Source organism: Oncorhynchus clarkii, chromosome 6, assembly GCF_045791955.1.
Source record: "Oncorhynchus clarkii lewisi isolate Uvic-CL-2024 chromosome 6, UVic_Ocla_1.0, whole genome shotgun sequence".
In the NCBI taxonomy this organism is placed as follows: Eukaryota; Metazoa; Chordata; class Actinopteri; order Salmoniformes; family Salmonidae; genus Oncorhynchus; species Oncorhynchus clarkii.
This window is the reverse complement of record NC_092152.1, coordinates 70,239,433-70,252,435: the sequence shown is the minus strand read 5'-3', so window position 1 is coordinate 70,252,435 and position 13,003 is coordinate 70,239,433. Positions and strand designations below refer to the sequence as shown.

The following is a 13,003-nucleotide window of genomic DNA, read 5'->3' as shown; positions in this document are numbered from 1 at the left end:
CAGGGCCAGTTGTCATAACTTCGAATCCCAATACTTTGACAACAACTACAATTGTACCCACAACAACTACACCTAACACAGGTGGAACTACAAGAATTGAAGAAACAACAACTGAGACGATTCCATATACATCTACAACAACACCTAAAGTAGAAACCACCGGCCCAACAACCACTTCCACCACTGTAATTGTTGAAACCTCTACCTCAACATCACAGCCCACAGCAACAGGTGAAGAAACAACAGGGCCAGTTGTCATAACTTCCACTCCCACAACTTTAACAACAACTACAAATGTGCCCACAACAACTACACCTACCACAGGTGGAACATCAACAGTTGAAGAAACCACAACTGAGACAATTCAATCTACATCCACAATGCCACCTAAAGTCGTCACCACCGGCCCAACAACCACTTCCACCACTGTAAATGTTGAAACCTCTACCTCAACATCACAGCCCATAACAACAGGTGAAGAAACAACAGGGCCAGTTGTCATAACTTCGAATCCCACAACTTTAACAACAACTACAATTGTACCCACAACAACTACACCTACCACAGGTGGAACAACAACAGTTGAAGAAACCACAACTGAGACAAGTCCATTTCCCTCCACAATGCCACCTAAAGAAGTCACCGCCGGCCAAACAACCACTTCAACCACTGTAATTGTTGAAACCTCTACCTCAACATTACAGCCCACAACAACAGGTGAAGAAACAACAGGGCCAGTTGTCATAACTTCCACTCCCACTATTTTAACAACAACTACAATTGTACCCACAACAACTACACCTACCACAGGTGGAACTACAAGAATTGAAGAAACAACAACTGAGACGATTCCATATACATCTACAATGCCACCTAAAGTCGTCACCACCGGCCCAACAACCACTTCCACCACTGTAATTGTTGAAACCTCTACGTCAACATCTCAGCCCACAACAACAGGTGAAGAAACAACAGGGCCAGTTGTCATAACTTCGAATCCCACAACTTTAACAACAACTACAATTTCACCCACAACATCTACACCTACCACAGGTGGAACAACAACCGTTGAAGAAACCACAACTGAGACAATTCAATCTACATCCACAAAGCCACCTAAAGAAGTCACCACCGGCCCAACAACCACTTCCACCACTGTAATTGTTGAAACCTCTACCTCGACATCTCAGCCCATAACAACAGGTGAAGAAACAACAGGTCCAGTAGTGATAACATCCAATCCCACTACTTTAACAACAACTACAATTGTACCCACAACAACTACACCTACCACAGGTGGAACAACAACAATCGAAGAAACCACAACTGAGACAATTTCATCTACATCCACAAAGCCACCTAAAGAAGTCACCACCGGCCCAACAACCACTTCCACCACTGTAATTGTTGAAACCTCTACCTCGACATCTCAGCCCATAACAACAGGTGAAGAAACAACAGGTCCAGTTGTCATAACTTCCACTCCCACTACTTTAACAACAACTACAAATGTACCCACAACATCTACACCTACCACAGGTGGAACTACAAGAATTGAAGAAACAACAACTGAGACGATTCCATATACATCTACAATGCCACCTAAAGTCGTCACCACCGGCCCAACAACCACTTCCACCACTGTAATTGTTGAATCCTCTACCTCAACATCACAGCCCACAGCAACAGGTGAAGAAACAACAGGGCCAGTTGTCATAACTTCCACTCCCACTACTTTAACAACAACTACACCTACCACAGGTGGAACAACAACCGTTGAAGAAACCACAACTGAGACAATTCAATCTACATCCACAAAGCCACCTAAAGAAGTCACCACCGGCCCAACAACCACTTCCACCACTGTAATTGTTGAAACCTCTACCTCGACATCTCAGCCCATAACAACAGGTGAAGAAACAACAGGTCCAGTAGTGATAACATCCAATCCCACTACTTTAACAACAACTACAATTGTACCCACAACAACTACACCTACCACAGGTGGAACAACAACAATCGAAGAAACCACAACTGAGACAATTTCATCTACATCCACAAAGCCACCTAAAGAAGTCACCACCGGCCCAACAACCACTTCCACCACTGTAATTGTTGAAACCTCTACCTCGACATCTCAGCCCATAACAACAGGTGAAGAAACAACAGGGCCAGTTGTCATAACTTCCACTCCCACTTCTTTAACAACAACTACAAATGTACCCACAACAACTACACCTACCACAGGTGGAACAACAACAGTTGAAGAAACCACAACTGAGACAATTTCATCTACATCCACAAAGCCACCTAAAGTAGTCACCACCGGCCCAACAACCACTTCAACCACTGTAATTGTTGAAACCTCTACCTCAACATCACAGCCCACAACAACAGGTGAAGAAACAACAGGGCCAGTTGTCATAACTTCCACTCCCACTACTTTAACAACAACTACACCTACCACAGGTGGAACATCAACAGTTGAAGAAACCACAACTGAGACAATTCAATCTACATCCACAAAGCCACCTAAAGAAGTCACTACCGGCCCAACAACCACTTCCACCACTGTAATTGTTGAAACCTCTACCTCAACATCACAGCCCACAGCAACAGGTGAAGAAACAACAGGGCCAGTTGTCATAACTTCCACCCCCACTTCTTTAACAACAACTACAAATGTACCCACAACAACTGCACCTACCACAGGTGGAACAACAACAGTTGAAGAAACCACAACTGAGACAATTTCATCTACATCCACAAAGCCACCTAAAGTAGTCACCACCGGCCCAACAACCACTTCCACCACTGTAAATGTTGAAACCTCTACCTCAACATCAAAGCCCACAACAACAGGTGAAGAAACAACAGGGCCAGTTGTCATAACTTCGAATCCCACAACTTTAACAACAACTACAATTTCACCCAAAACATCTACACCTACCACAGGTGGAACAACAACAGTTGAAGAAACAACAACTGAGACAAGTCCATCTACATCCACAAAGCCACCTAAAGTAGTCACCACCGGCCCAACAACCACTTCCACCACTGTAATTGTTGAATCCTCTACCTCAACATCACAGCCCACAGCAACAGGTGAAGAAACAACAGGGCCCGTTGTCATAACTTCCACTCCCACTACTTTAACAACAACTACACCTACCACAGGTGGAACAACAACCGTTGAAGAAACCACAACTGAGACAATTCAATCTACATCCACAAAGCCACCTAAAGAAGTCACCACCGGCCCAACAACCACTTCCACCACTGTAATTGTTGAAACCTCTACCTCGACATCTCAGCCCATAACAACAGGTGAAGAAACAACAGGTCCAGTAGTGATAACATCCAATCCCACTACTTTAACAACTACAATTGTACCCACAACAACTACACCTATCACAGGTGGAACAACAACAATCGAAGAAACCACAACTGAGACAATTTCATCTACATCCACAAAGCCACCTAAAGAAGTCACCACCGGCCCAACAACCACTTCCACCACTGTAATTGTTGAAACCTCTACCTCGACATCTCAGCCCATAACAACAGGTGAAGAAACAACAGGTCCAGTAGTGATAACATCCAATCCCACTACTTTAACAACAACTACAATTGTACCCACAACAACTACACCTACCACAGGTGGAACAACAACAATCGAAGAAACCACAACTGAGACAATTTCATCTACATCCACAAAGCCACCTAAAGAAGTCACCACCGGCCCAACAACCACTTCAACCACTGTAATTGTTGAAACCTCTACCTCAACATCACAGCCCACAACAACAGGTGAAGAAACAACAGGGCCAGTTGTCATAACTTCCACTCCCACTACTTTAACAACAACTACACCTACCACAGGTGGAACATCAACAGTTGAAGAAACCACAACTGAGACAATTCAATCTACATCCACAAAGCCACCTAAAGAAGTCACCACCGGCCCAACAACCACTTCAACCACTGTAATTGTTGAAACCTCTACCTCAACATCACAGCCCACAACAACAGGTGAAGAAACAACAGGGCCAGTTGTCATAACTTCCACTCCCACTACTTTAACAACAACTACACCTACCACAGGTGGAACATCAACAGTTGAAGAAACCACAACTGAGACAATTCAATCTACATCCACAAAGCCACCTAAAGAAGTCACCACCGGCCCAACAACCACTTCCACCACTGTAATTGTTGAAACCTCTACCTCAACATCACAGCCCACAGCAACAGGTGAAGAAACAACAGGGCCAGTTGTCATAACTTCCACCCCCACTTCTTTAACAACAACTACAAATGTACCCACAACAACTACACCTACCACAGGTGGAACAACAACAGTTGAAGAAACCACAACTGAGACAATTTCATCTACATCCACAAAGCCACCTAAAGTAGTCACCACCGGCCCAACAACCACTTCCACCACTGTAACTGTTGAAACCTCTACGTCAACATCTCAGCCCATAACAACAGGTGAAGAAACAACAGGTCCAGTAGTGATAACATCCAATCCCACTACTTTAACAACAACTACAATTGTACCCACAACAACTACACCTACCACAGGTGGAACAACAATCGAAGAAACCACGACTGAGACAATTTCATCTACATCCACAAAGCCACCTAAAGAAGTCACCACCGGCCCAACAACCACTTCAACCACTGTAATTGTTGAAACCTCTACCTCAACATCACAGCCCACAACAACAGGTGAAGAAACAACAGGGCCAGTTGTCATAACTTCCACTCCCACTACTTTAACAACAACTACACCTACCACAGGTGGAACATCAACAGTTGAAGAAACCACAACTGAGACAATTCAATCTACATCCACAAAGCCACCTAAAGAAGTCACCACCGGCCCAACAACCACTTCAACCACTGTAATTGTTGAAACCTCTACCTCAACATCACAGCCCACAACAACAGGTGAAGAAACAACAGGGCCAGTTGTCATAACTTCCACTCCCACTACTTTAACAACAACTACACCTACCACAGGTGGAACATCAACAGTTGAAGAAACCACAACTGAGACAATTCAATCTACATCCACAAAGCCACCTAAAGAAGTCACCACCGGCCCAACAACCACTTCCACCACTGTAATTGTTGAAACCTCTACCTCAACATCACAGCCCACAGCAACAGGTGAAGAAACAACAGGGCCAGTTGTCATAACTTCCACCCCCACTTCTTTAACAACAACTACAAATGTACCCACAACAACTACACCTACCACAGGTGGAACAACAACAGTTGAAGAAACCACAACTGAGACAATTTCATCTACATCCACAAAGCCACCTAAAGTAGTCACCACCGGCCCAACAACCACTTCCACCACTGTAAATGTTGAAACCTCTACCTCAACATCAAAGCCCACAACAACAGGTGAAGAAACAACAGGGCCAGTTGTCATAACTTCGAATCCCACAACTTTAACAACAACTACAATTGTACCCACAACAACTACACCTACCACAGGTGGAACAACAACAGTTGAAGAAACCACAACTGAGACAAGTCCATTTCCCTCCACAATGCCACCTAAAGAAGTCACCACCGGCCCAACAACCACTTCCACCACTGTAATTGTTGAAACCTCTACCTCAACATCACAGCCCACATCAACAGGTGAAGAAACAACAGGGCCAGTTGTCATAACTTCCACTCCCACTACTTTAACAACAACTACAAATGTACCCACAACAACTACACCTACCACAGGTGGAACTACAACAATCGAAGAAACCACAACTGAGACAATTTCATCTCCATCCACAAAGCCACCTAAAGTAGAAACCACCGGCCCAACAACCACTTCCACCACTGTAACTGTTGAAACCTCTACGTCAACATCTCAGCCCATAACAACAGGTGAAGAAACAACAGGTCCAGTAGTGATAACATCCAATCCCACTACTTTAACAACAACTACAATTGTACCCACAACATCTACACCTACCACAGGTGGAACAACAACAATCGAAGAAACCACAACTGAGACAATTTCATCTCCATCCACAAAGCCACCTAAAGTAGTCACCACCGGCCCAACAACCACTTCCACCACTGTAATTGTTGAAACCTCTACCTCAACATCTCAGCCCACATCAACAGGTGAAGAAACAACAGGGCCAGTTGTCATTACTTCCAATCCTATGACTTCAACCACTACTACAAAGGCACCCACTACAACTACAGAGGTAATTCAACCTTCCACAGGTGGAATTACAACAGTTGAAGAAACCACAACGGAGACTAGTCCATCTACATCCACAAAGCCACCTAAAGAAGTCACCACTGGCCCAATTACATCTTCTACAACTGCTGTCATTGTAACTTCAACTTCAACATCACAGCCTTCAACAACAATTACAGAAACAACAGAGCCTGTTGTCATCACAGGCACATTAGCAACAACAAGAACTCCTTCAGCATCGCCACAAGTGATTATTACACCTACATCACAAGCAGTCACCACCAGCCAGTGCATTTGCAATGTTAATGGGACACAGTATCTACCAGGTAACATGTTAAAAATGTCATTCACACAATCAAAATAAATGACATTTCACTAATCTTTTATGATCTTTGCAAAATGAAATGTTCATATATTTGCCTTTCTCAACAATCAGGGAACCTAGTGTATAATGTGACCGATGGTTCAGGGTGGTGCTTCACGGCTTACTGCAAAGCAACGTGCCAAGTTGAAGTGGAATCAAATCCATGTCCTTCCTCTACACCACCCACTGTATCACCCACAACATCAGAAGAGACCACGACCACACCACCAACAACCCAATCCTCCCCAGACTGCACTAGCACTGATCCACCAAGAAAGGTCATTTTTAACCTAAAAATCTGTTTTTTGGGGGGGTAAAATGGGTGAAATGGTATTTTAATGCTTGAGACATGGATTGTGTAAGTGCGCCATTCAGAGGTTGAATGGGCTAGACAAAAGACTGAAGCGTCGTTGAACTGAGTATTTTAGTAGGTGCCAGGCTCACTGGTTTGTGTCAAGAACCACAACACTGCTGAGTTTTCACACTAAACCGTTTCCTTTATGCACCAAGAATGGTCCACCAAAGGACATCCAGCCAATAAGACACAATAGTGGGATGCACTGGAGTCAACATGGGCCAGCATTCCTGTGGAAAGCTTTCGACACAGTGTAGAGTTCATTCCCCGACGTACACTTAGAGTATGTTAAACCCTCCTTGTGCATGTTTGAGTAATTGTTTTTCCTTATCAAATCAATGGCAGAATGGAGAATCTTGGCAGCTGAATAGCTGTACCACAGCAGTTTGCCAGGACGGCATTGTTGTCCAGCTACCAGTAAAATGCAAGCCAGTGGAGCCACTACAGTGTGAGAATGGTCGTCCACCTGTCAAGGTCTATGATTCAACTGGATGCTGCTTTACATATGAATGTGAATGTAAGTGGCAACATACAACCCAACAATCTGACTTAAAATAATACATTATTGCTCATTTGTTTTCAATGTCCTCTGTCAATAGCTTTGATTATTATCAACTCATATTTTAACATGTTGCAGGTGTATGCAGTGGATGGGGTGGATCTCACTACATGACATTTGATGGAGTATATTACAATTTCCAGGAGAACTGCTCATACACCTTAGTGAAAGAAATCAACTTCAAATACAACCTTACCATTATTGTTGATAATCACTACTGTGGAAACGCCGACAGTGGATTCTGTCCTCAGTCCCTTATCATTCATTACAAATCCTATGAAGTGATTCTAACCCAGCAGAGATCTGGTGACACAACAGAAAATGTGGTAACTATTTAAAAAAAATATATTTTTTATTAATATCCATCATTTTTTAATGATGCTGCTGCTTTATCATGCTTTATTGAAATCCCATAAATGTAAATGAAAACCAAAAATGCGGTTAACATTGTCATGTTACTACTTTAAAGATAACACATGACTCAACCATCTAAATGTGTTTTCATTTCTACACAAATGCAGGTATATGTCAACAGTAAACGAATCTACCCAGCTTACAGAATGGGTGACATTGCTCTAACAAGTACTGGTGTGGAGGTTGTGCTGGAGATCACTGATCTTAAGGTTCAGGTGTCTTACAAGGGGTCATCATTTAGCATCAACCTTCCTTATTCCCTCTTCCAAAGCAGCACAGAGGGCCAGTGTGGTGAGTATTATTAAAGAGGGTCAATAAACATTTCACAGTTTCAAACCTTCAGTAGATGCTCCTATCTAGACCATCCTATAGAAATTGCATACAACAAGACAACTATGACTTGTCCTTGCTAACTAGGTTTTACCCTACTTAATATCCGTATTTTTCAAGGTACCTGTGATAATTCCCAGAAGAATGACTGCCAGTCACCTAATGGTCAGATACAGAGCTGCTCAGTCGCAGCTAGTCAGTGGCTGATTCCAAACCAGGACTGTCCAACTCCTCCAACAGCACCACCCTCTACCACCACGGCAACCCCAAGCACATCCCCTACCCCCTGCAAGACAGTCATTTGTGATATCATGAACAGCAAGTAAGCAACATATCAAACTAAGTTAGAAAAAGGGAACAAGCACACAATAGGAAAGCCTAAATGACAATTCACTTCCTGATGTGTCTTATCAATTGTAATGTTCATTTACTTGTAATTACACCTGTTTTTATCATAATACAGGTACCGTTCCATTGGCATTTCTAGTTTAAGGTTGCACTCCATGCATCTCTTTAAATCACTCTCTATGATATTTTATTTCAAAGGGTCTTTGAGGAATGCCATAAAGCGGTTTCTCCTGATGCCTTCATTCAGGCCTGTAGATCAGATGTCTGCAACAATGCTATTTCTAGCTGCTCTAGTCTGGAGGCGTATGCATCTGAATGTGCAAATAAAGGGATCTGCATTGACTGGAGGAAGTCCACAGATGGAGAATGTGGTGAGCTATGAATCCAAGCTACTTTTGTCTTAGGCAGTGACTTAAAACATGTTTTTGATGGTGTTCAGCATAACTGTGATCTATTTTTGTCCTGCAGAGCATACATGCCCAGACACTAAGGTGTACATGCCATGTGGTCCAGCAGTTGAACCAACATGTAATACAAAGTAAGCTTTCGTCTGATTGGATGTTATATGAATTTCCTTAATTTGTAAATGAATTATCTCCTGCATAATCCCAAACCTCGTTTGTATGCAGATATAATGAGAAGTATTTGAACAACCAAACCCAAATGACCAATAAGACGAAAGAGGGTTGCTTCTGTCCATCTAAAACCGTCTTGTTCAGCACCTACTCTGATACTTGTGTGGTCTCCTGTGGTAAGAATGGGTTATGGGTCATTTTGCAGGTAGCTATCAATATGAAAATTCCTTTCTGTTCTTTGAAACCTTAAATGAATCATAAATAATGGCTTACAGGCTTTATTTGTAATGGAACCGTTAACAAAATGTGTTGATGTTGAGGTGTGAAGAATGTGACGCCAACCATGTGAGACAAAACTTTTAAACACACCCTCTATTTATTTTTCAGGCTGCACTGGACCTGATGGCAACCCCAAAATGGTAAGAATTTCCTCCATCTAAATATTCTCCAGATATTCATTCTCACATAGACATATCATGAGATGCATTTCACGTGAGTCAGGGAAACGTACATACTTGGATGGATACTTTTCATTGACATAGTATAGGTCTTGGCCTCTTTATTCCTTCCAATGAACTGACCAGAAGAAAACGTTTAATCTCTGAATAACTACCTCCAACCCATTTCTTCTCACCTAATGATGGTTCATATTAACTGTCATGGTTAAATCCAGTTCATTGCAGAACAAAAACATTTGAGTTACTCTTTTCTGTTTCTGTATTGACCTGACATTACCCTGTATTTCCATTAAGCCTGGTGATACATGGGAGAGTGGTTGCCAGCAGTGCACCTGTGACATGGACTCCATGATTGTCCAGTGCCAGCCTATCACCTGCCCCACACCAGCCACACCCATCTGCAATGAGACTGGATACAGACTGGTGAACAAGGCAGAAGGCTGCTGCCAGAAATATACATGTGGTGAGTGATGGAGCAGACCCTTCAGTAAATCATTAGAAAGCCAACTCTTATTCATACAGTACTAGACCAAGATTATCTGATGTGTTCTGTAGGGTCATAGGGGTTATTTGACCCTCTATCGGCTTGTCTTTTAATCACTTCTCATTGGTTACCTCTGTAACAGAGTGCGATGCACTGCTTTGCCCCAAAGTCATGATGGACTGCCAACCAGGGTGGGAGGCAATTATAAGCACGTCCATCTCAAGTTGCTGTCCAGAGTATACCTGTGGTAAGTCCCCTTGATTTGCTTCATCAGTGGTTTAGTTAGTTCACTGACTTTGTAATTCCCAGGTATCACTAGTTTGAATTAAGTTTGTGTTAACTACTGTATGACATGAATCACTGGTATAACTGACTGATTTCTTTTAAATGTGTGTCTGTTTAGTTCCTAAGGGTGTATGTGTCTACAATAACGTTGAGTACCAGGTAAGAATAAGTAATTTCAAATAAATTAATTGAAATTCAACAAGCTTCTGAAAGATTCACACACACAGCTTATTTGCTGCCCTCATAATTGGTCACATTCTAGTATAGAACTGCTCCCTTTGCACTCTGACCCTCCTCTATTCAAACAGTCTGTTATAGTGGATGATAACTTTTGTCTCTCTCTTTCACTCCAGCCTGGTGCTGAAATTCCTAAAGGAACATGCGAGAATTGCACCTGCAGCTCGATCATGGATCCTAGCACCAAGCTCAACAACATTGTGTGCACAAATATCTCCTGCGACACTACATGTTCACAGGTACAAAGATGATCAATTAATTTACATATTTATAATAAACTTGCAGTAGCCTACTCTGGAAGCTGCTGCATGCTTATATAATAAGTGAACAATGATTCAATGATGGCTCTCCATCCTCGTCTTAGGGCTTCCAGTATCAGGCCATACCTGATCAGTGTTGTGGGAAGTGTGTACAAACAAGCTGTGTGGTTACTATGCCAGATAAGACCAAACACACTATTCAGGTGAGTACGACAAGCGTGTGTATGAGGATGCATAATCTGTCTGCATGATCTGAAACATCATCTTCTCCTTTTGCGATAGGTGAACGAAACGTGGTCACCACCTGGTGACAAATGTGTGAAGTACACATGTGAGAAACCTGGTGGCCAATATTTACCAGTGGAGGTGAAGACTGTGTGCCCTGCTTTCAGCCCAGATAACTGTGTCCCAGTGAGTTTCTGTCCTATCTCACCTCCATCGTGGGGACAATCAACACTGCAGTTACACTGTTTTCCATTCTCACTCAGAATGTTACTATCATTCCTAGTGCTCTTGGGTCATAACGATCTCATAATCATCTATCCTATTTTTCACCCCAGGGCACAGAAAAGACAGACGCAAATGGATGCTGCAAGACTTGTAAGTAACACGTCCAGCCAAAGCATTCCTAATAACCACCTATCTACTGGTTAATACTAGCATGCTATGTCACCTAAACAAAATCAACAGGAAACATTGTGTGACTACATACTGGCCAAAAATGTATATGTTGGCTGTTTCTGCTTCATCTGTGTCATACCAAGCAATAGCCTAACTCTTGATGCATCTTCCCTGACCAGGCACAGAACGCAGCAATGTCTGTGAGATGAAGTACACCACCACTAGCATTGTCATCAGTGGCTGTGCGACCGCTGAGCCTGTGGAGATCAATTCCTGCTCAGGAAACTGTGGAACCTCTTCTATGTAAGTACTACAGATGCTGAATGCAGCACTAGTCAATGTCATGCAGGCCCCAGTTAGTGATAATCTATTCACTATCTAGTGTGCCCTTTATGAACTAGGAGACAATTTGACTTATTTAATGCTCCTGTGCTCATCTTGTCAAGACAGGCCAGAGAATTCAATCCCTCTTTTCAACTTGTTTTTGTGAATGTGCAGGTACTCAGCAGAGGCGAACACCATGATGCACTATTGCTCCTGCTGCCAAGAGGCGACCACTAGCCAGAAAGAGGTGGAGCTGATGTGCCCTGATGGGTCAAAGGTCAAGCACTCCTACATCCACGTTGAGTCGTGCGGATGCCATGTCACAGACTGTGATGCAGGCACAACCACCGCCACGGGGACAACGAGACAGCGCAGGAGGAGGCGCTAAACGTCTAGGGAGACAACATGCACACTGACATCGCAATTGTCGTCATGACATCGAATGTTTTAGTCCAAATTTGTTTTCTTGTTACGTTTTAATTAAATCTGTCATGCCAGTGTATTTCTACAATCGGCAACACTTAGTGTTATGTTCTTATACCTTCATTGTGGAATTAATGTATTTTCTATGATAAATGTAGTGGAGAATCTCTTTTCTCATTTGTAGTGATTAATAAACAACAGCAACTTCAACATGTGCTTCTGCATGTTCCTTTTGCTCTTTGAGCAATTCTCAAATGGGGCTGGAGAAATGTAACCACTCTCAAATTCACAAACAGAGCTATGGATGTAAGGACCTACCATCCATGAGCTCAAAATGATAATTTAAGGGCCAGATTCAATCAGATAACTTTTTTGCCCACTATATGCATGTTTTAAAGGCAATGTTCCAGCGATTGCAGAGACCACATTAACAGTAAATGCAGCATATGTTTTGCTCAATCGAAAATTACCTTGATATATTAATTTCTCTGTAACACAGATCTTCCACAGTACGGATTGAATCTAGTCCTTAATCATGTTGAGTCTATACAGTGTTTATTTACAATTACATCATTTACAAACAAAGAAGTCAAACAAGCTTATATTTGGGATTCTGATGGGGTAGGACAGTTGAACTAAGCTCATGAGTCATTTTTAAGTTATATTCTTCAAAACTCAATGGGTATATTTCAATCAATTCCAAAAATGGCATGGCAAACAAACCAGTAGGT

General features: G+C 42.6%; 1 protein-coding gene across 1 annotated transcript in view; it reads left to right on the top strand.

The window, feature by feature from the left end:
* LOC139412438 (mucin-2-like) overlaps positions 1-12,482 on the top strand; it is a 30,283-nt gene extending 17,801 nt beyond the window's left edge. The window contains exons 32-52 of the mRNA XM_071159228.1: positions 394-3,105; positions 3,811-3,986; positions 5,655-6,561; positions 6,672-6,877; positions 7,300-7,471; positions 7,592-7,839; positions 8,035-8,218; positions 8,378-8,579; positions 8,804-8,976; positions 9,074-9,143; positions 9,235-9,356; positions 9,568-9,599; positions 9,933-10,101; positions 10,265-10,369; positions 10,526-10,566; positions 10,761-10,883; positions 11,009-11,107; positions 11,187-11,315; positions 11,465-11,504; positions 11,705-11,828; positions 12,024-12,482. Coding sequence (XP_071015329.1) covers positions 394-3,105; positions 3,811-3,986; positions 5,655-6,561; positions 6,672-6,877; positions 7,300-7,471; positions 7,592-7,839; positions 8,035-8,218; positions 8,378-8,579; positions 8,804-8,976; positions 9,074-9,143; positions 9,235-9,356; positions 9,568-9,599; positions 9,933-10,101; positions 10,265-10,369; positions 10,526-10,566; positions 10,761-10,883; positions 11,009-11,107; positions 11,187-11,315; positions 11,465-11,504; positions 11,705-11,828; positions 12,024-12,237 — 6,248 coding nt within the window. The 3' untranslated portion in view covers positions 12,238-12,482. The remainder of the gene's footprint in view (positions 1-393; positions 3,106-3,810; positions 3,987-5,654; positions 6,562-6,671; positions 6,878-7,299; positions 7,472-7,591; positions 7,840-8,034; positions 8,219-8,377; positions 8,580-8,803; positions 8,977-9,073; positions 9,144-9,234; positions 9,357-9,567; positions 9,600-9,932; positions 10,102-10,264; positions 10,370-10,525; positions 10,567-10,760; positions 10,884-11,008; positions 11,108-11,186; positions 11,316-11,464; positions 11,505-11,704; positions 11,829-12,023) is intronic.
* Positions 12,483-13,003: the final 521 nt, after the last annotated feature.